This window comes from Diplotaxodon limnothrissa, linkage group LG15 (assembly GCF_057381915.1).
Source record: "Diplotaxodon limnothrissa isolate DT_005_m linkage group LG15, D_limnothrissa_male_GT1.1, whole genome shotgun sequence".
Taxonomy (NCBI): domain Eukaryota; kingdom Metazoa; phylum Chordata; class Actinopteri; order Cichliformes; family Cichlidae; genus Diplotaxodon; species Diplotaxodon limnothrissa.
The window spans coordinates 25,016,937-25,036,706 of NC_140610.1; the positions used below are offsets into that span (position 1 = coordinate 25,016,937).

The 19,770-nt window shown below is 41.0% G+C and overlaps 1 protein-coding gene across 1 annotated transcript in view; it reads left to right on the forward strand.

The window, feature by feature from the left end:
• The window catches only part of col12a1b (collagen, type XII, alpha 1b), a 150,831-nt gene extending 133,438 nt beyond the window's left edge, over nt 1-17,393 (forward strand). The window contains exons 65-77 of the mRNA XM_085372145.1: nt 568-654; nt 3,563-3,616; nt 3,931-4,026; nt 5,008-5,061; nt 8,296-8,349; nt 8,452-8,505; nt 8,689-8,760; nt 8,846-8,881; nt 10,110-10,176; nt 10,288-10,473; nt 11,319-11,387; nt 14,027-14,197; nt 16,490-17,393. Coding sequence (XP_085228271.1) covers nt 568-654; nt 3,563-3,616; nt 3,931-4,026; nt 5,008-5,061; nt 8,296-8,349; nt 8,452-8,505; nt 8,689-8,760; nt 8,846-8,881; nt 10,110-10,176; nt 10,288-10,473; nt 11,319-11,387; nt 14,027-14,197; nt 16,490-16,590 — 1,101 coding nt within the window. The 3' untranslated portion in view covers nt 16,591-17,393. The remainder of the gene's footprint in view (nt 1-567; nt 655-3,562; nt 3,617-3,930; nt 4,027-5,007; nt 5,062-8,295; nt 8,350-8,451; nt 8,506-8,688; nt 8,761-8,845; nt 8,882-10,109; nt 10,177-10,287; nt 10,474-11,318; nt 11,388-14,026; nt 14,198-16,489) is intronic.
• Nucleotides 17,394-19,770: the final 2,377 nt, after the last annotated feature.

Here is a 19,770-nt window from a genome sequence, read left to right on the forward strand (position 1 = left end):
CATCCATGTGAAAGTCCTGCGTGAGCTGAAATATCCACACATCGGGTCCAAGATGAGTGTTTAGCAAATGCTTTAAATCCAAGCAACTGAACATCATAGTTAGCATTCCCAGTCGGCGTGAATAGGAAAGGATGTCATCATTATTCAGAAATACTCACAACACAGGATTTTTCTTATCAGTTGTCCTATGGGCCATGCTAATTCTGTATCTTCCCTTACACTGATGGGATTTTAGAGCTTCATGAACAGAAAGTTCATATAAGAAGCTTATATGAACTACATGAAGGCTGTAGTTTACTTTCACTGTCTTTGTCGGTGAAGCCGATACCAATAAATGATACCACAGGGCGCCACACAGCACAGTTTTTGCTCTGCTCACCACCTCATGGAAGACTTTTTACCTGCAGACATCCTGTGCAGAGTCTTTGTGCAATGAGAGTCGTGTGACTGTTCAGCAGCGATTTCAAAAGGAATTTTATTTGACCTCGCATGAATGCAATCGGTGCCTTACCTTTGCATTTTTCCCATCGTTTTGACAGTTAAATTGTTTTCTTCTTTCACAAACAGAGAGATGAGATGAAGTGTCCGTCTCTTCCTAACGCCTGCACCTGCACCTCGGAGGCCAATGGGCCGCCAGGACCTCACGGACCAGTGGTGAGAACAAACTGTTATCCATTTTTGTAGGGCTCTTTTCTATTCTAAAGACAACTGTGAATGTTAACCAGTGTACACAAATGAAATGCATAAAATCGAGAGCGTAGGACAGGTGGATGGTGTCCTACACTGATCTTGATGGCCAGAGTTAAATCCTGAGCTTTCTTGCCTAACGAAAACAGAAATCAGAGATAGGAACAGCAGCTCTGAGCCATGTGAGGTCTCTACGGTGCAATCAGTTATAAATGAAGAACCAGACAGCCGATAACTTGTCAGCTCCCTGATTGTGAAACTCAGGGCCTGGAGGAATTGGAAGGTCATTCAAAAGCAGGTACTGTTTCTGGGGCTCCAGTTTGATTGGACCACTGCCCCAGTCCTGTGGTCCAATCAGCTTTGGTGGATAGCAGGATGAGGAAAGAGCTGTCAGGAGGGCAAGGCAGCATCAAGTGGCTTGGTAGATATAGTAGAGATAATGCTTTTATTGTGAAATCTTTAGGGATTTGTGAGGATAATGTGAGCAAAGAGACACATTTAGAGACACCTGCTGAAGTTAGCAAAAACACTCACAAATGGCTACACGTATAAAATCCTTAAAGGTGGTTTGCTACACCCAGTTAGCCTCTAACGCAGACATGATGATGGTAAAAGCAGTGCTCAGTTTCTAATTTAAATTAACTTTTAAATTACATTTCAAGCACATTTTTTTTAAATTTATCATTTACTGCTTCAAACAATTTTCACTCAGGGCAGCTTTTTACAGACTCAGGACCACCTTATCTCAGCAGAACTCACTGATATTCATGCTGAATGGTATGAGGCCTTTACAGTTTCAGACTCATGAAAGTTGCAGACTGCGCAGGGAAGTGGGGAGTACTGCAATAAAAAGGAATGTATAGAGAAACGTCAGCTGTTATCCTCACGTACAAGCAGTCAGAGGGAGGAGGCGGCTGCTGTAGGTTCATCCATCAGCTGTCAGACAGGCACCACAGTTTACTTTCTCCACTCTCTTAAAAGATTTTATGAGGCATTGCAAAGAGGCTTCCTGTGGTTAATGTGCTTCAGGACGCGGTATTCTCCCTCGTACAACATACAGCGCATAAGTGGCCATAAATAACCAGGAAAGCCAGAGCTTTGACTTATGCGTTACATGGTAGCACAACCACTGTGGAAACGTGTTTCATTACAGAATACAAGCCCTGCATTACTTTTCTCAGGGAAGATACTTTTTAGTTTAAATAGATTTCACTTTAAAAAAGATGAACATACTCATCGTTAAATCACCCGATAAATGGACTGAGGGCTTGAAACAGAATGCTTTTCTGCAGGGTCTGAAAATGCTGCTAAAACTATACAAGGCTGGAAATTCATCATTTACATCAACGTTGAATACGAAATCTGAAACTAGTTTGTTTATATAAAGCTAATTAGTAACAGAAAAAACCATGAAAATAAACATAAAGCTGCCAAGATGTGTGTGGGGCTTTTTTTTTTTTTTTTTGGGTGCTTTTAAATGAACCTCAGGAGGAAATGTTCTTCGTGCATTCATCTGCAAAGTCACGAAATATTTACATATCTGCAAAAGATTAGTTGTCGTTGACATTTAAACATGATTCAGATGAAAATAAAAACATACAGTTTTACATGGTTTCCTATCACCAAACAAAAACCCACAACGCTGCACAGGAATCTGTTACACAGCCCCACCTGAACCCTCAATGAGCTGTCAATGCATGTTGGGTAATGTAGGAGAAAAAAGATTGAATTGATTGATTGAATTGAATTAAACAAGAGATGTGGAAAAGAATAATTCTTAACCATATATTTTTTATTCTTGGATGGTATTAGAATAGCTTTGCATGACTCACAGTTCAATAATAATCCTTCTTTATCTCATCCTGGGCCTCCTCTCCCTTCAAGTCGACTTTCTTCTGACTGGCTGCCCCTCGTAAATGAAAGGTCTGAAAATGACAGAAAATAAAGAAAAGCAGAATTGGTTCTCAAAAGGCAACGCTCATTGTTTGGATTAAAATGCCCCCTTTCAACAGCATTAATGATTGCTTACTGTGCATTCAGGCCAAGGTTATTGTTATTATCTTTAGCTAAAATAAAGACTAGACTTCTGAGAAAAAAACATGAAAGTAATTAAAAGAGTTTGAGAACTTGGAAAATTAAGATAAAATACAAATATAAAGGAAATTGGACTTTTTTTTGAGAGCCTGGATGTCTGCAAGACTGAGTTGACTGCTTTCACAAAAAGTTTTTTAAAATTGTATCCTGCCCAGATTTTTCTAAATCTTACCTCTGACTTAAGCCCTCCTCCACAATGATAATTAAAAAGGCTAAAATCAACATTGTAATTAATGAAAACAAAAAAACTAAACAGACATCAGAAAATTCTCCCCGGGAACTAACTGAAATGAAATGTAATTAAAAATAATCTCAAAATATACTAAAATTAGAAATCAAACGCTCATTAGAGCATGCAAAACGCGTACATAGACAGTGCAAAGACTCTGCAAGTTAAAAATATTTCAGCTTTGATGAAAAAAATAATCCGGCTTCACGCAGTGTTGTAAAAGCTGATCAGGTGAGAGGGACTGGGCTCTCCTGCCGCCTGCAGCTTTTATAAGTGAGCTTTGTGCTTTCTGAATCACTGTGTTAACTGCTGAATAACTCCAACTATCTCTTGTCCTTCGGGAGGAAGCAGTTCTCCCACACAGGCTGTTAGGGGCTAGTGTCTGTGGGTCGTGACTGCATTCATGTAAGGCCTTACTCTGCTTCACATTTGTCCTCAGGCTTTTCTTCCAGACTGGCTCCCTTGTGGCATGTTCAGACTAATTTCCCCCTCGAGCATCTCTTGTGTCCTTCTTATCTTTGTTGTGTTAACTAGAAAATCTTTTTTTTTCAGGGTGCCCCCGGCAGCAAAGGTCCCCGAGGTGAAAGAGGAGAGCCCGGTTCTGCTGTAAGTTCCTGGGGAAAAAAAAATTCTCTATCGCATTTCCCTTCATCACTTGCTGCTTCACATTTTCTTGCAAGCTGAAGAAAATAAAAGATGGTACAAGTGCAAGAGCTTTGAGAAGCACATCTGATTCCACTTACTGATTGAGTGTTTGTGCTCTCCTTGTCCTTGATATGAAGGCTCAGTTCTATTAGCATTTCTTGTCTCCTGCCGGCCTTTTCCAAATATTTCAACAGTAGTACACTTCAACTGGGACAAGAGATATCAACAATAAATTCCTCCCATGTTTAAATATTTCTCTTGTCTGTATTTTGCAGGGACCGTTGGGCCCGCGGGGAGAAATTGGACCACCTGGGCCCATGGGTCTGCCCGGCCCTCAAGGACCGAGCGGGCTGTCGATTCCAGGAGAAGCTGTAAGTCTGTAAACACACCTGACATCAACACACACACAGAGCAGAGTGGGGGGGATTACTTGGTGATTTATTATAAAGAGAATTTACAAGCCAGGGAGTATCTGTGGCAAGGACTCACATTCTTTCATGTGTGAGGGAAAGAAGCGATACCAAGAAGCCCCCGAACGTCAGTATCACTGAATGTTAATAAATCACAGCTTGGATTTCCGTCTCAGAGATTAGATGTACCCAGATTAAACTGAGATCACTTTCCAGAAAGGTCCCACGAAATAGAGGTTTGTGGAAAGTACTGGACAGTTTCTGCTGCTTAGTACTCAATTAATCTAACGATATTGTTAAAGGTTACAGTGGATTAAACAGGTTTTATGGATTAAAACATCCACTCGATTGAGGCTGTAGGTTTGATTTCAGATGCTGGGAGATACAGCTAATGCTTTTTTTTTTTTTACATTACCTTCAAACTTCAAAACTCTTGTGCAACTATAAATCATAATGTAGTTTAAATATTTATATTTCACTCCTGAGTTTCCAGATGTGCCAAAAAATGCAGTTCCTCTAATGTCCTCTGGGGAGGACATTAGAGTAAGTTTATAGCCAATGAAAATGGTTTTGGTCTTTAAGCATGGTTTGCTCCTTGTAACATCTGTACAGGGTGGAATTTGTGGAAAGCACATTTGGCATATGTGCTTGAGTTTATTCTAAGTATGGTCAATTCTAGTTCCAGAAACAATCATTATGTTGGCCCAAAAATGCAGCACCACGATATTAACTAGTCCAACAATTGTTATATTGGCTATATGTACGTTTTATAGACTAAACCTGACATGGATCATTAAATAAAATTTGAGTTTTGATTTATTTAGCAAGTCTTAATCTGGTTAATATTGCTATCATCTACATCAGTCACAGATCCATTTCTAATTGTTCTGTCCCTCCGAGTCACCGTCTTCATTCATTAATGATGTTGCTTTTTGTTTTCAGGGCCGTCCTGGACCAAAGGGAGACCCCGGTGATTCAGGCTTACCTGGGCAGAAAGTAAGTGCAGCTCAGTTTGTGTTTGAAAGCAGGAAACTGGGGATAATTCACATTTTGACTACTGGTCTGGCACGCGGCCACATTGGCTGCACGCAGATGCTTTTCCAGCTGGGGAGAATTCAGAGAGAGAAGAGGCCAACCGTGCCTCCACTGCAGGTTTCTGAATATTACTTTTAAATTACGTTTCTGCGCACATTCGAGCCAAGAACAAGTCGCCTTGATTAACAGTGCTGGATAAGTGTCGACCCGCGGTCAGCCACTACATCCTCCTCTCACTGAAAACTGTTTTATCTGGGAACGCATGAGCTGCCTAAAGACAGACGTGACACCTTAACTTCGTTGGCATGAAAGTGAAAGCAGTCTGTGTGAAATATTAAGTTACAGATATCAGATGGTGCTTTCATTTCTTCCTGGAAGGAAGCATCTCTCGTGTAGGCTGAATTGAAAAGAAGAATCCAGGCCAAACAGACAGAAGGTAAAGAAAGGTGATACTGACCAGAGGTCAAAGGTGTGCTTGTGTTAAGATGAAGCCATAAGCAGGTAGGCCCCTGAAATGCCTAAAACCTATAATCGGTTTTCTCCAGGCCATCTTCGGCCTCAGTTTGGTTGACCTGCTCAGGTGTTCCTGGCTTAAATGTGGAATGGTGTTTGTTTATAGCTTCAAGCTCGACCTTTAAAAGACTTCAGAAGAATTTAAACAGAGTGCAGCTTCCAACCTTAAAGGTTCCATGTCAAACTGCACAAAAACATTTTTGAAGCAGAGCTGCAGAAAAGGCGTGATCAACCAATTGAGTGCAGGTTCTGCTAACAGCTAAAACGTGCAAAAAGTTGTACGATAATCAATGGTTGACAAATTATTTCCAATAGATATCAGGAAAAATAAAGGTTCAGACAAAGTGGAGCAATCATTTAAAGAATAATTGTGGTTTATTTCATGGTAACTTTATGCTCTCTTCCTCTGTTGTAGAAATTCGGGGAAACCAAAAGTTTGTTTATAGTCTGATTGAAAGAAAACAAGGAAATCAGCAGCTTGGAACGGATGTTTGGCTCTCCATCCGTCCATGCTTGCCTTCTGACTTAATCACAAACATATTCTTCCCCCACTGAACAGTTAGATAAAAAGTTACCCTAAATGATAGGCATATAGTGAATAGTTTGTAGCATGGTCACCTCCTTGGGTCAGCCGCTCTGAAATTCCCTGTAATCCGTTATGTTTTCTTATCTACTGGAACCCCCAAAATTTAAAGACGCACACACAGAAAAAACAAAACAAAAACGTTTTTCTCTACTTGTCTTGAAATTGGAGTAAGATAATCTCATCAAATTGTCAATGTGGAAATTATTACCATCAGATTTATTTATTTTTGGTCTATTGAGATTTGGCTGCACAAACCTGGTGGAAAATTGTTAGTTGCTTCGTTCAAAACAGTGTTGTAAATCAAATAAAGTGGACCTATTATGTTTCCCCGCCCTTATAGTCATTATTTTCATCCTTGGACCTACCAGAGTAGCTTTACATGATTCACAAGTTCAGAATAATCCATATTTAGCTTATATTGGGCCTCAATGCAGCTACTCGGATCATCCTCTGTCTGAAACCAATCATCAACGCATCTCCATTACGCACATCTGATTGGCTACCCCTCATAAACAAAAGGTTGGTTGGTGCTTCTGTGAGATTACCATATTCTTTGACATCATACAGATCCAAGACTAAAAATGAAGCCAGTATTAAACTGATGTTTGAGCTTTGTGATCACAGGGACTACGTGTACCTGCACAGGTCTTTTCTTGTGTTTAATAAGAACTGAATCCAAACCTGGGTAGAGTGGTGAAGAATCGATCCAATCCAAGTTTTAAAAAAATGACCGCTTTGCCAAAACACCGAAATCTACCGTTTTATCAAAGCCGTTACTACGGTATTCTGAGATAAGATGTTCCTTAGTGTTGGTGCTTTGATGTAATGTTGAGCACCAGAAGCAGTTGGTCTTGTGTGAACATGCAACCAACTTGTGTAGAAAGGAAGGGGATGAATTTACAGGGTTATGAAACAGCTGGACACTGCTTTATTTTTACTCACAAAAAGGTTATGATTAAGTGTTGCGAATGGGCCTAACTGTAAATTTTGATAGAGGAGGCTGAATGGTACCAGGAACATTTAAATGCAGTGCCAATGGGTCTTGAGCAAGTGTTGGGATGTGACAAGTGTTGGGAATGAAATCATGTCAAAAATTCACAGTTGCTGCTCTTGGTTGGAAATCAGAGCTTCATGTCCAAGGTTGAACTTGGAAGGCCTTGAAATAACAGATTAAAGTGTCATTTTTTTTTTTTTAGATAATTTCTGGTAAACATTTGTTAGGTTTGTCACTGAAAACTCATCTGAGAGTTTTAATAAACTCTGGGTCACCTTCAAAAACTTGGTAACAGTAGGCAACGTTTTGCCACCATGTTCACATTTAACATCCATATTTCTTTAAAAAAGTGTGCAACACGTATGGTATGTTTTCTGTGTGTGTGTGTCAGAGTTGATGACGACTTTATTTAAAAGCCCTTGCTTACTTATTTTATTTCAACTAATTCAGTGTTTGTAAGTAGAATTTCCAAAAAGACAATGAATTAGATGGAAAAACAACAGTAATTAGTGCTACCTACTTCAAATCCTTTATTCAATAATTTATTTCTTCCAGTCAGCTCAACTAGTTAAAGGACTGGAACAATTTACTGCCCTGCTCAAAGTGTTGTTGCACTGGAACAGCATGCATGGGAATTAAACCTTCAACCCTTCACCCGCAGTGTTCATGCAGAGCTTCAGACTCATGAGTAAGACTGATTAATCAGCTCTTTATGCCAGTAAAACAAACTCCACGTGGACCGTATTGGAGCAACGAGGCTGCAGGTGACCATGTTGGAGCAGATGCTATAGCAACATGCATTTAATGAGTTACAGACCATGCGGTCCTGGTTTATAATGGCCAATAAAACGGTTCTGGAATATGTTATGTTCCTTGTAAATCTTATGCCAAGGCATCAAAGACCAGAGACAATAAAAATAGTGAGCAGAGTTTCTGAGCAAATGAGCACGGGGGGAAAAAAGAAAAAGAAAAAGACGTTTACTGTCCGGCACGACGCTGAAACAAACCAGCTCGAGTTGGTCAATCAGAGGAAAGGTGGACTTTCTGTTACAGATGATGAGCATAAAATACTTTTTTCTGAGGGGTCTTCTCATGTTTGCAGGGTTCTCGTGGTCCTCCTGGTCCTGTTGGCCCAATGGGACCCGCCGGAGTGAGGGTGAGTATAGCCAGGCTGTTTTTAATGGCATCCATGCGGTCTGAATTCTTTAAACATGAACTGTATGGCTTTAGGGTTTTAGTCATTATCTTATATTTCCAGGGCCCTCAAGGAAAGGAAGGCCCAGCTGGACCTAGAGGAGCCCCAGGGCCCATGGTAAGACTTCTAATGGTTTGACACATGCACACCTCAGAGCTGCAAACCACGTGAACAATTGAGGCATTTAATTGCCTTTCCAAAGAGCTTTCTACTACCTTTGCAGGCATATTTCCCAAGAGTCATCTTTGTCCTCTTTCCCACTCATCGATATTTTTCTTACCCTTCTCTTTTTCCTTGCAGGGACCTCCAGGATCTCCTGGAGTACCAGGTACCACAGGAAAACCAGGAAATCCTGGAGACTCTGGTCCTCCTGTAAGTTTGCTGGCAGGGTTGTGTGTTAATTGAGCAGCACGTTGGGCCTGAATAGTTCTTAACAGTTTTATTTCTCTGGTTCTAGGGTCCCAATGGTCCAAAGGGAGACAAGGGAGAGAGAGTGAGTAAACCTACATCAAATGTTTTTGTCCACAAGTGATGATATTAAAAATATCCTACAACATGTCAACAACAAGCTGATGAAAACAAGAGGCTAGATTCCCTGTGCAGTTTCACGTTTCAGGAAATTTCTAATAATACATTTACATATAAGTGACTTGAGAAATGACAAATGGGGCAAACAGTAGGAAATGCTGGGAACTTATCACTTAGCATTACGAGTTGTTTGGAGTATTTTCCTGATGTACAACGTGTGACCAAAAAGTCCATGAAAGAAACTGTACCATTTTAAATGTGTCTGCTCCTGGATTGTCTTCATGTGCATGTTCATCTGGCATCCAGTGCGGCTGCCATTCTAAATTTTAGTCTGAAGCCCGATTTCAACATAGACAATTTTAACTTCAGGTTCAGAGAGAGACGAGGAATCTAGTCTTTTTGGACATTCACTAGATTGCATCAGTGCTGAGGTGTTGAAATGCTCTGAGGCGTCTAAGGGAGAACATTCAACAGAAACCAAAAATATACACACAGAAATTGGATGCCATCCTCGAAGTAGTAATCTTGTCCAGAGCTGCCGTGCTTCCAACACTGGGAACACTTCCTGGAAGTCCTGTTCTGTCAGGACGTCAAGCACCATCTGTAGTGCATGTTGGATCCGCTTCAGTTTGCCGACCTTCAACTTGAATTTCAATTTTTTTGAAGAGCGAAGTAGCAGGGAACGAATGGAGATATTCATATTAGTGCACCCCATATTCTCCATAATGGAGGACCCATTTGCATCGCACCACTGTTGAGTTTGTTTGTGCAATAGGTTCTCCTAGGATGTTAAACTAGAACTTGGCATGGACAATCCAAAGCTTCATGTGGGACGAATTCACTGAACCACCTGGAGAAAAACGAGTAGCCAGCTTCTGTTAGAGCTCCCAACTCTGCAAACCTTTTGACCAGGACTTTGGACTTTTGACAGCTCTTCCCCTGCTAGACTGCTGTTTGGTCTCTATAGCCTCAACCTTTGAGATAAAGGTGGGGGTCATTATAGCTGTTGCAAATGCTCCTTAGTGCAAAAGCAGCAGGTGGTCACGAAAATCCTGATTGAGCCACGTTTCAATGAAAAGTTTCAGAGAAACATTTTCTGACTCATATAAAGTCTGTGCACAATGACAATAAAGAACTATTCTATTCCTTTCTTCACTGTTTTCCAATTTTAAATCCTGCCTGTCTGCACCCAGGGTGACTTTGCTCCTCAGAACATGATGCGATCCATTGCCAGACAGGTTTGCGGACAGTTAGTCCAAGGTACGTAGAACACATTTTCCCCCTCCTGACATGGATTTAGAAATCTCTGCCTCTTGGCTTTCACGATGTGGTTTGTAATGTTCTTGCTTTCTCTTCACCCTGCTGTTGCAGAACAAATGACTCGGGTCAACTCGTTATTGAATCAAATCCCCAGCAACATGTACCGCAACAATAACCCAGGCCCTCCGGGCCCTCCTGGACCTCCTGGCAATCAGGGACCCCGTGGAGAGCCGGGCGCCACAGGAAGGAACGGATTCCCCGGAAGTTCCGGATTGCCCGGCCAGCAGGGAGAGAGAGGTACGAGCCACCCCTGAGAAGTTGCTGCACGGCAGGAGAGGCTGACATCATGAACAAATGGAGTTAGAAAAATAAACATGAAGTCAAATGATTTCTAAAATGGGAGCACAGAAGGCAGCAAAGTGATTATTTACTCTGCAGAACGTTTACCTAAGACGCACCAAACCATCACAGAATGCTAGAAAGGCCTGGCATCATCGTTAATCTGAATTTCAGTCCAGATCGAATCAAATAAAGCTGCTGATGCCAAAATGTAAAAATACTGCAGTGAAAAAAGTACTTCTATTGACCCAGAGACACTTTTTTACATCTTTTTTTTAAATTCTCATTTGACGAGATTTTTTGATCCACAAACAGCAAATTGTAATCTAGGGAGATTGGCCAATGCACACTGCATGTTTCATTTATCCAGATAAACTACTGGCACTGGCACTCGGTCAACAAAACTTAGAAAACTCCGATCTAAATGATCATGAACATGGCTGCTAGTGCATTCATCCCTGTGTTCAGTCTTATTAAAGAAAACAGAATAACTACTGAAGATGTTGCCGGGCAGAATCAGAAATTAAATGTATTTGCATTGCACCCTCACCTTCTGCTCATTAAGGACCCCTTTCTGAAGTCTCACTTTCCTGTCTCACTTTATGTAACAAAAATTCAGGAAACATATTTCAGAAGAGGCAAAAAAAATGTTCCAAAGCCAAGTTCTACCACAGGGAGGAGCTTTTAAGTAGGAGCTCTTATGTAAGGGGAGACAGAAAAAATGTCTTATTTTATTCTGCAACTTACAGGATTGAGACCTCCGAGCTCCCAGCCTAATGATACTTGACTTTCCCCCCCTTCAGGTCCCCCAGGAGAGAAAGGCGATCGAGGAACTTCAGTAGTTGGAGCGAAAGGACCGAGGGGACCTCCAGGTACACATTCTTTAGCAAGACACCAAAAATACTTAAAATGTTGGTGAGATCGCTGACAGCTAAAGTTAACAGGCAAAGCTGATTCCTAAGTCCATAATTTATCATCGTTGATGAAACCATCATCTGAACTGCCCCTACAGATTTGTAAGGCTTAAAAAAGATAAATAATTTATGTTTCAGCAAAACAGAACTATTGTCTCGTCACATTTGCCACTAAAAACCCAAACACACTCAATGTTTGAGCCAAGATGATGGAAATGGAGCCTTTGCATATAACGATCTACCTTGATGATGTAAACCTTGATTTTTACCTGCCTTTGTCACTCATCTTATTGAGTGTCTCACCTTATTCACACCCCACCCCCACCCACTCAAAGATGTCGGCTGATTCAAATGCTGAAAGCTTTGTTTGCTGCCATTCCTGTTAGTCTCTGGCACCAGTGTTGTGACATGTTGACACACATTTGACAGCAAGATACCCCCCGTCCCGTCTCCTATGAGTATATTTCACTGAGAGGTTTGAATTTGTCTCAGTTAACCATGTCTTCTTGCTCCTTAAAACTGCGCTTAGTTGCCCTTAAAGTAGTGATTTAGCCAGGTGGTGGTGCAGCATTGTTAAAGAAAAACACAGACTTTGGTCCTGAAAAAAGCAGTTTCACCAGCAACTGCTTATGTAATCGCACTCCATCCTCCGCGACTGCAACCCTGCCGCTTTGTGACGGTCCCAGCTGTCAGACAGAAGCAGTTAGAGTCGAGGAGGGAGAGGAGAGCAGTGAGTCAGCCTGGAGGACATGCCGAGGACGGCGAGGAGACAGTCGGGCAGGAAACTTTCCAATCTTTTTCTGTCCAAGTCTAGACAAAATTCAGAGGGGAGGGGAGGATCAGCACATCCTACTTCTTTTTCCCCATCATAGTTTACATCATTTCATTCCATGCCCGGGACAGTCAGCAGCAGCTCGACACCTTTTCAATTAATTTTGTTTCCAGCTGCGTTGAGTCGCAGTGGTCTAACAACAATATCATAAAATGTTCTCATCTCTGTTTACATCAAATACAAGAGTGTAACTGTAGTTTTTATTAGTTCTAATGGTATAAAAGTACATGGAAGGCTTTTAAAAATTCTGACTCTCAGAAACACGCTGGCTCAAAGCAAAACGCACTTCATGAAAGCGTTCACATCTGAGAAAATGAAAACGCAGCCGGCCTTTGATCTGCACCATTTGAACAGTTTCATCTTTTTATTTTTATAAACGTTGCTTTTACTGGAGAATCAGTCCCGCCCTTCCTTTGAGGCAAAGTTTATAAAAATAAAAGACATGTTGCTACCACCTTTGTCCATGCTGCATTATGCTGATGTGATTTATCCATGTAGTTTGAATGTAGGGTTTGGTGACCATTTGAAGATATCCCATTAACCCCCTGTGTGATCTCCAATATCTGCACCACTGGGGTGGGGGCTGCAGATGAAGTTGAAGTGAATCCCCTTAATGCAGTTTTTTTTTTTTTAGTAATAAACAGACCCAGAGGGGGGAAAAAGATGATAGACCTGCTCCTGTTTTGGTATCGTTTTGAGATGATGGACATTTATTTCTAAAAGGGAAGCAGTTCAAGCACAAATTTGTGACTACACGCACATTTGTGTCTAAAGCCATGTCATGGAAGTATAGCGAGGAAGAGTGCAAATAATCTGAACGTCAGGATAAAATTCATTCCATGTATTAATGAAATAAGCTAAAAATCACTCCAACCATCATCTATCCCCAACCTGGCTATGACCCCAGTTATCTTATATGTAAGGCTGTTCTTGGTCTGTACCACGTTAATTATTGGCGTCCAGCAACAGTTCTTATTTAGAGACCGTTATCCTTGGTTATCATTCTGGCTTGTGGCCTAATCAGGACTGTCGCAGAGCTGTAACTGTAACCTATTATCCATGCAGGATGGGAGCGTGTGAAGCTGAGTTAGATAACTCTATTCCACCTCATGTCAAAAGTCGTGGCGATTGGCTATTATGGAATTATATTTATATCATAACAAGGCAAAGCAAATTTCATTTCATATGCACAAAGAAGCCTTCGTGCATGCACGAGTCTGCTCTGTGCAGAGGCTTCAGAACTTGCCTAAATAACTGTTAATAATTACTTCAGAAAACTTTATTTTTCAGATCAAATGCAGTTTAAAATAGCGTTTCTGTCACTGCCACAGTGTAACTGAGTTTAATGCAGTAACCTGAAGTGTCCAATTACATTAGGACCCTGTCCTTATTTGGGCTCCTCCTCCAGACAGTCAAATGAGCAGGATTTCTCTCAGAGTGCAGAGCTACCAGTGACAGCGTGAAACTGTAGCAGCGTGTGTAAAGCTGACACACGCGTGTGCGCGGCTGCGCGTTGCTGAATTTACGCACGAGGAATTTAATTCCGCAAGTGAAACTGAATTATTTGCTGGTATTATGTTTTTTGCTCTCGCACATATGATGAAATAAATATGATTCCATAAACTTCAGCCTGCTGTGATTGCAGTCTGGTAACACTGACAGTTGAACACACATGGGTGTGTTGTCCATTTCCTCCCTCTTTGAAATGCTACTGATCATGATAACCTTTTTATTTTTTTATTTTTTTTTAAATTAAACACATCAGGTCCATCAGGAGAGAGCAGGACCGGACCCCCAGGCCCTTCAGGCCCTGCTGGATCTCACGGACCTCCTGGACGTCCAGGATACGCCGGAGTCCGTGGGCCTCCTGGACCTCCTGGATACTGCGATTCCTCTCAGTGTGTCGGTATTCCTTACAATGGGCAGGGATACATAGGTATGTAAAGCATCCTGTCTGTGATCAGAGACATTAGTTCTGTTTGGCAATCTGGGATTAAATGCAACAGTAAAAGAACACACCAACATTTTGGGAGATGCACTTTCCTGTTCATGAGTCTGGGATGTGATGACTTTAGAATAACACTGAAAACAGAAACTCAAGGGTTAGGCTGATGGATTCTGACAGGGCATGGTATAAAATGATACCTGCAAAGCCAATGCATGCTTTGCGATAACTCAGAAATCTCTGTAGATTAAAACAGCAAAAAAGGTATAAGATAGAAAGTAATTTATAAAAGCAATAGAAAAAAATAGGTTGAAATAAGTTTCCTCCAAAAGAGGGAGTCTGAGCTGCCCCTTTGTGTCAAAAGGAGCCAGTTAAAGATGCTAAAGATGCCTCCTGGGCACATTCAACTGGGCAGAAACCCTGGAGTAGACTAGAGCCCGTTGGAGAGATTCTATCTCTCACCTGGCCTGGGAATTCCTCGGGAGTCCTCAAGATGAGCTGAGAAGTATCGTTGGGGAAAAGGACATCTAGTAGTCTGGAAACAGAAGACTGAGCTTGATGTGAAGCAATTACTTCAAACCACCTCAACAGCTTAAATCTGCTTCCAGTCTTTATTCTAAGCTGGGCCAATACTCCCTGACTCTGGTTTATAAAAAGGGAGAAAATGCACTTCCCAAAATGTCTGAGCACTCTGTTGTGGGGGGATTAGTGCATGTGTGAAACTTGTAGTCAACTAATAAGCACATAGAGGTTATTGATTTGCTGTCTTCTGCTGACCTGACTGACACCTTCCATCCTCTTTGGCCCGTTTCAGGTTCACCATAGTAGACTTTTTATACCGCCTGTGCTGCTTTCACTGACCATCTGAAAACACAAAATAAAAAAGTCCTGTAACTGAATCACTCATATGCTCTAAAGCTGTTTAAAGGGATAACCACCAAAGGAAACAATTAACAAACTGTGCTGAAAACATCACAACAACAAAGAGGGAACGAGTACTAACGACTCACAGACAGTAGAGCAAAACACCAGCAGCAGCGGTGATGGCACCGACCTCTTTAGTGGCCTGTTTGCATCTTGAAGCCAAAGACCAAACAAAGAAGCCTTGTTCAGTGGAGGAGCATGCAGCAAACAACACCACCGACAAGCCAAAACAAATACTAACAAAGGTGGACTTGTACCAGAGAAACCAGTGCAGCCACCTCAGCATCACCACCCACAGCAGCAGCAGCAACTCTGTTAACAGCATTTCTCTCCATGTGACATGTAAATAAACTAATTTGTGCCTTGTAAATGATATTTGAATCAAGTCCACTAAATTTAGTCTTAACATCTGTAGTTTTAAAGCTTGTGCCTTGCAAAACAAACCTGCTGCTTGCTCAAACGCCAACAGAACGTTTTATTTTTATTGTTTTTTGGTGGTTGTTTTTTTTTTAAATTTTAAGTCTTCCCACCCATGTGCTTGTAGCCATTTTAAACTGCTCGGGGTCATGCTGGTCTGTCCTACACGTGTGACCCTGCAGGCTTAGATTCACCACTTCATGTTTTCATGTCCCCCCCCCAAAAAAAACAAAAAAAACCCCAACAACAACAAGGAAACCCCACCCAAACTACATCTGGTTTAAAATACTAACAAAGCTTTCACAAATTCTTTCTAGTCGGGTGGTTGATGATCTCATGTTTTGTTGCATTTTGTGAATGTATGTGATGGAATTGATTGCTGGTAATGCTTGTGGTTATCAGACTAACACCTGAAATTCTAACAACACAAAAGGAGAATATGAATGCACTGAAATGTATAGCAGGGGCGTGCCCAAAGGGTGCCTTGGGTGACCTGGGCCATGTTTAAGTGATAAAAACAGTCTCAAAGGGTTTTTTGTAGTGCAGACTACATACAGACTGCTATTTTTGAAGTAACGTTCATTTCGCCTGCAAATTTATTGGTTTACCAAGATAAATACTGGCAAACCTTCACTATTGAGCCCTCCCCTCTAAAGAATGAATAAATTACACTACGATGATAAGACAAACAACTCAAACCAGTTTGTTGCTGTGTAGCTGTATTGGTGACAACCATTTCCCCCTCTGTGTCACACAAGCCACCTATGACCCCCCCACCAATACTGGCCACACCCCTGCTGTTTACTAACTAGCTGTGTCAGTGGTTTAGGTGGAATCAGAAAGAAACACAACTTTTAACCAGTTCTTCTTGTGCATGTTGAGAAAAATCAAGAGAAAATGTGCCAACTTACTTTGCCAATTGGCCCAAATGCTATCTCCAAGCAGGCCAATACCCATCTGAACCTGACACCCAAGTAGTCCAGTTCCCCGAGGAGGACGGCGAGTTGCAAAACCAGCGTCAAAAGAGATCACTACCAAGATAGACAACCAGCAGGCTAACATCATAAAGACAAGTAGCGTTTTCTTTATCCGTTTAATTTTCTTCACCTTAACCTGTGTTCGTTCATGAAATTATAAATAAAAATGGGGTTTGACACCTCAAATTTATTGGGTAATACATTTCAGTGCCTAAAAATCTATGTGAATATTCTTTTTTGTGTCAGGCGAAGGGTTTAGACTGATGATGTTCGGGGGTGACTGGCACAATTTTAAAATAGACAAAAAACAAACTACAAAAACCTGTGAGCTTTCCTTTTCCATTTGTCTTTTTGCTTGTAACATATTTGCATTGAGTTTGTATTGACTAGCAGTGTTCAACAGTGCACTCATGGTAACAAGGCTAGCAATAGTACAGCAGGAAGGAAAATGTTCAGTGTCAGGACATCACATATGAAATGTTTATTGTTTTGCTTTCACACTTCATCCAGTATGTTCAGTATAACCTTTCTCATTCAGTTCATCTTTTAGGAGGTTCAGTTAAACACCGCTTTCATTTTGTATCTTTATATTTATCAGTTTTCCTTTATTCTGTCACAGATAATTTTTACCAAAGGTGGAATTGCATGTCTGTGGTGTATATTTAGTACATGTTCACTACATTTCATCTTGTTTTAATCAGAATATTTGTCATCGTCATTGTCATCGTATCAAATGCGGTCAAAACCTGCATGCAAGACTATGGAAATGGTCTTGCTGCTTCATGTTTTAACTGCAGATTGTGAATTCCACAGCCTTATTTTCTTATTTATTTCTGAAAACAGAAGAGGCATTTTTCAATAAAACTACTGAAAATCCACTTTGGTGTGTTCATTTCATGTTAAAGGACAGAAGCCAAAATAAAGCAAGTTCAGATCACACCAAAGCAGACTTGGGTTGAGTTCTTAACAAGCAGGACTGGGTTTCCTATTGTACACTGACTTGAAGGATACCTTGGCCACCAACTACTATCCTAAGTTGTTTATGCTCTAACCGAAGCATCTAACAGAAGAGTTAGTCCTTAGACTGATTCAAGGAACATTTTGAACAACCAAAAGTGTACAATGTGGTAGAAGGGTTAGGATTACTTGGGCTGAGTAGATAAGGGCTTTGATTCACTTAAGTGACCTTGGTGCACTTTTGATACACAGTGGTGGCGTAAAGCAGCAGTGCCTATGCCAAATGGGACACGATAATTAGTGGTACCTGGGCCAACTTAAGGAAAAGCCTCTTTGACTTAGCAGAAGTAGACATAAGGTAAGAGGAACAAAAAAGGAGTTTCTGCACTGATACTTGGGCTAATACAATTACTTGGATCAATTTGCACCTTTTGGAAAGCAAGTGGGTTTAATAGGTTCACTTGAGCATTTGGACTAATTAAGGGGTAGGAAAGAGTGTGAAGTTACTTGTGAGGCCAAGGAGCTAAACTAAAGGGTTAAGCTTTACATCACAGCAAAGTGGATTGCTTTTACTAAGTTACTTGGTAACGAGTTTGGGAGATTTGGCAGATTAACTTGAAGGGCACATGGGCTATCAGGAACAGCACTAGATGAGCAATTGAAGATTGGCGATTTGTTAGAGCAGCTAGAACCACTTGGGCTGACTATACATGGACTTTGACATTAGCTGCCTTTTGATACTACAAGTACTGCTCCAAAAGTGTAAATAAGTGAAATATTCTCTAGCCAGGCCAGACTGGAAAATGCCACCAAGAACTGCAAAGGCACTGGTTTCAATGTCTCAAAGTGGAATGAGGTTGACCATCAGGCTATTGAACTACACGCTCTCGATCAAATATTAAAAGGGCATCTCAGTCATGTGGAACAGCGCCAGTTGGACAATTGAAGGCAAATCTAGCAGACTTTTAAAAAATTATCCATATTGGGATTGACTCAAGGATCATGTGATTAACCTTAAGGGTACCAGTAGTGAGTAGACAAGGACTTGGATCAACTCTAGGACCTGGATCAAGTGCTGTTTTGATATACGTTGGGGGTAAGTTCTAGAGCAGTGTTTATACTAACTACAACAAAAACTAAATTAAGACACAGCTTACCAAAAGGGGTAATGCCAACTTCAGGATACTGTAAAGGTCTTAAAAGGCTTTGTACCTAGAGCAAATGCTTCAAGTTTCTTAGTAGTTGGCCTAGATTTCTTTCTGATGAGTTTGTCTCCACTCATTGTCTTAGTACATTACGGCCATTCATAAGACACTACACCTGGTGAAATTAGCACGTCCCAGAAAACTGTGTGCGCCTGGCTTGATTTATGACCTTCTGGGCTAATTAGAAGGGAATCTGGGGAGTTTAGACTATAGCCTGCTTAATGGTTCCAAATTTACAAATTCCCTTATTAGTTAGTCAAAATTCTCCTCTACTTGAATTGTCCATGAGCCCCAGACGAACATGTGCAGCTTAACTGTTGCTGTTTGTACAAACTTGAAGCTCCAACAGGGACTCAGACCTGGTTTCAGCAGAAAGCTTTTAAAAAACAGAATCAGCAGCCTGGGATGGAGCCAATAATCCAGCTGTTTCATCTCCCTCAGGGCAAAGACCTCCATCTTTGAGTGGAAACTTGGAAAAGCAGACAAGAATATAGCAATCAGGAAATTGGGGAAAGTGTCATAAAGCGCTGTTCTCTTCAGCTTCTTTGAACACTCTTTTTACAACCCCGAAGCCAGGAGCGTTTGAGAATCAGCTAACTTCACTTCCTTGATTTATTCACTGCTATTTTCTCCTCAGATATTTTCCCCCTGAATCATTGCCACAAACATGAAGCTTAACAGCCAAGCACACGAGTGAGAGGTACTAATTATCTATAAGCTGTAAACATCAGTTCTGGGCCATGGAAACACATCATCATCGGTGTTTGACTGTTCAGATGAGTTCATCTCTACTCGAGTGTGACTCATCTGGAGCTACCAGTTATAATAGTCTTCCCAAGAAGACAGTTTAAATTATTGAAGGGGAGAGAATGAATGATGGCTGCTGGACGTAATATCACGTCTGCACTCAGGGTTGTAGAACCAATGCTGGATTACAAAAAACAAATTCCTTCTCCTGTCAGCCAGATTAGCCACTGAAAAATGCATTTTTAATCAAATTATGCTTTTATAGAAAAAGTGTTAGTGATTACTTTTATAATTACTTGTTTTTTTCAACAGATATATCAGAATGGATGTTTAAAGA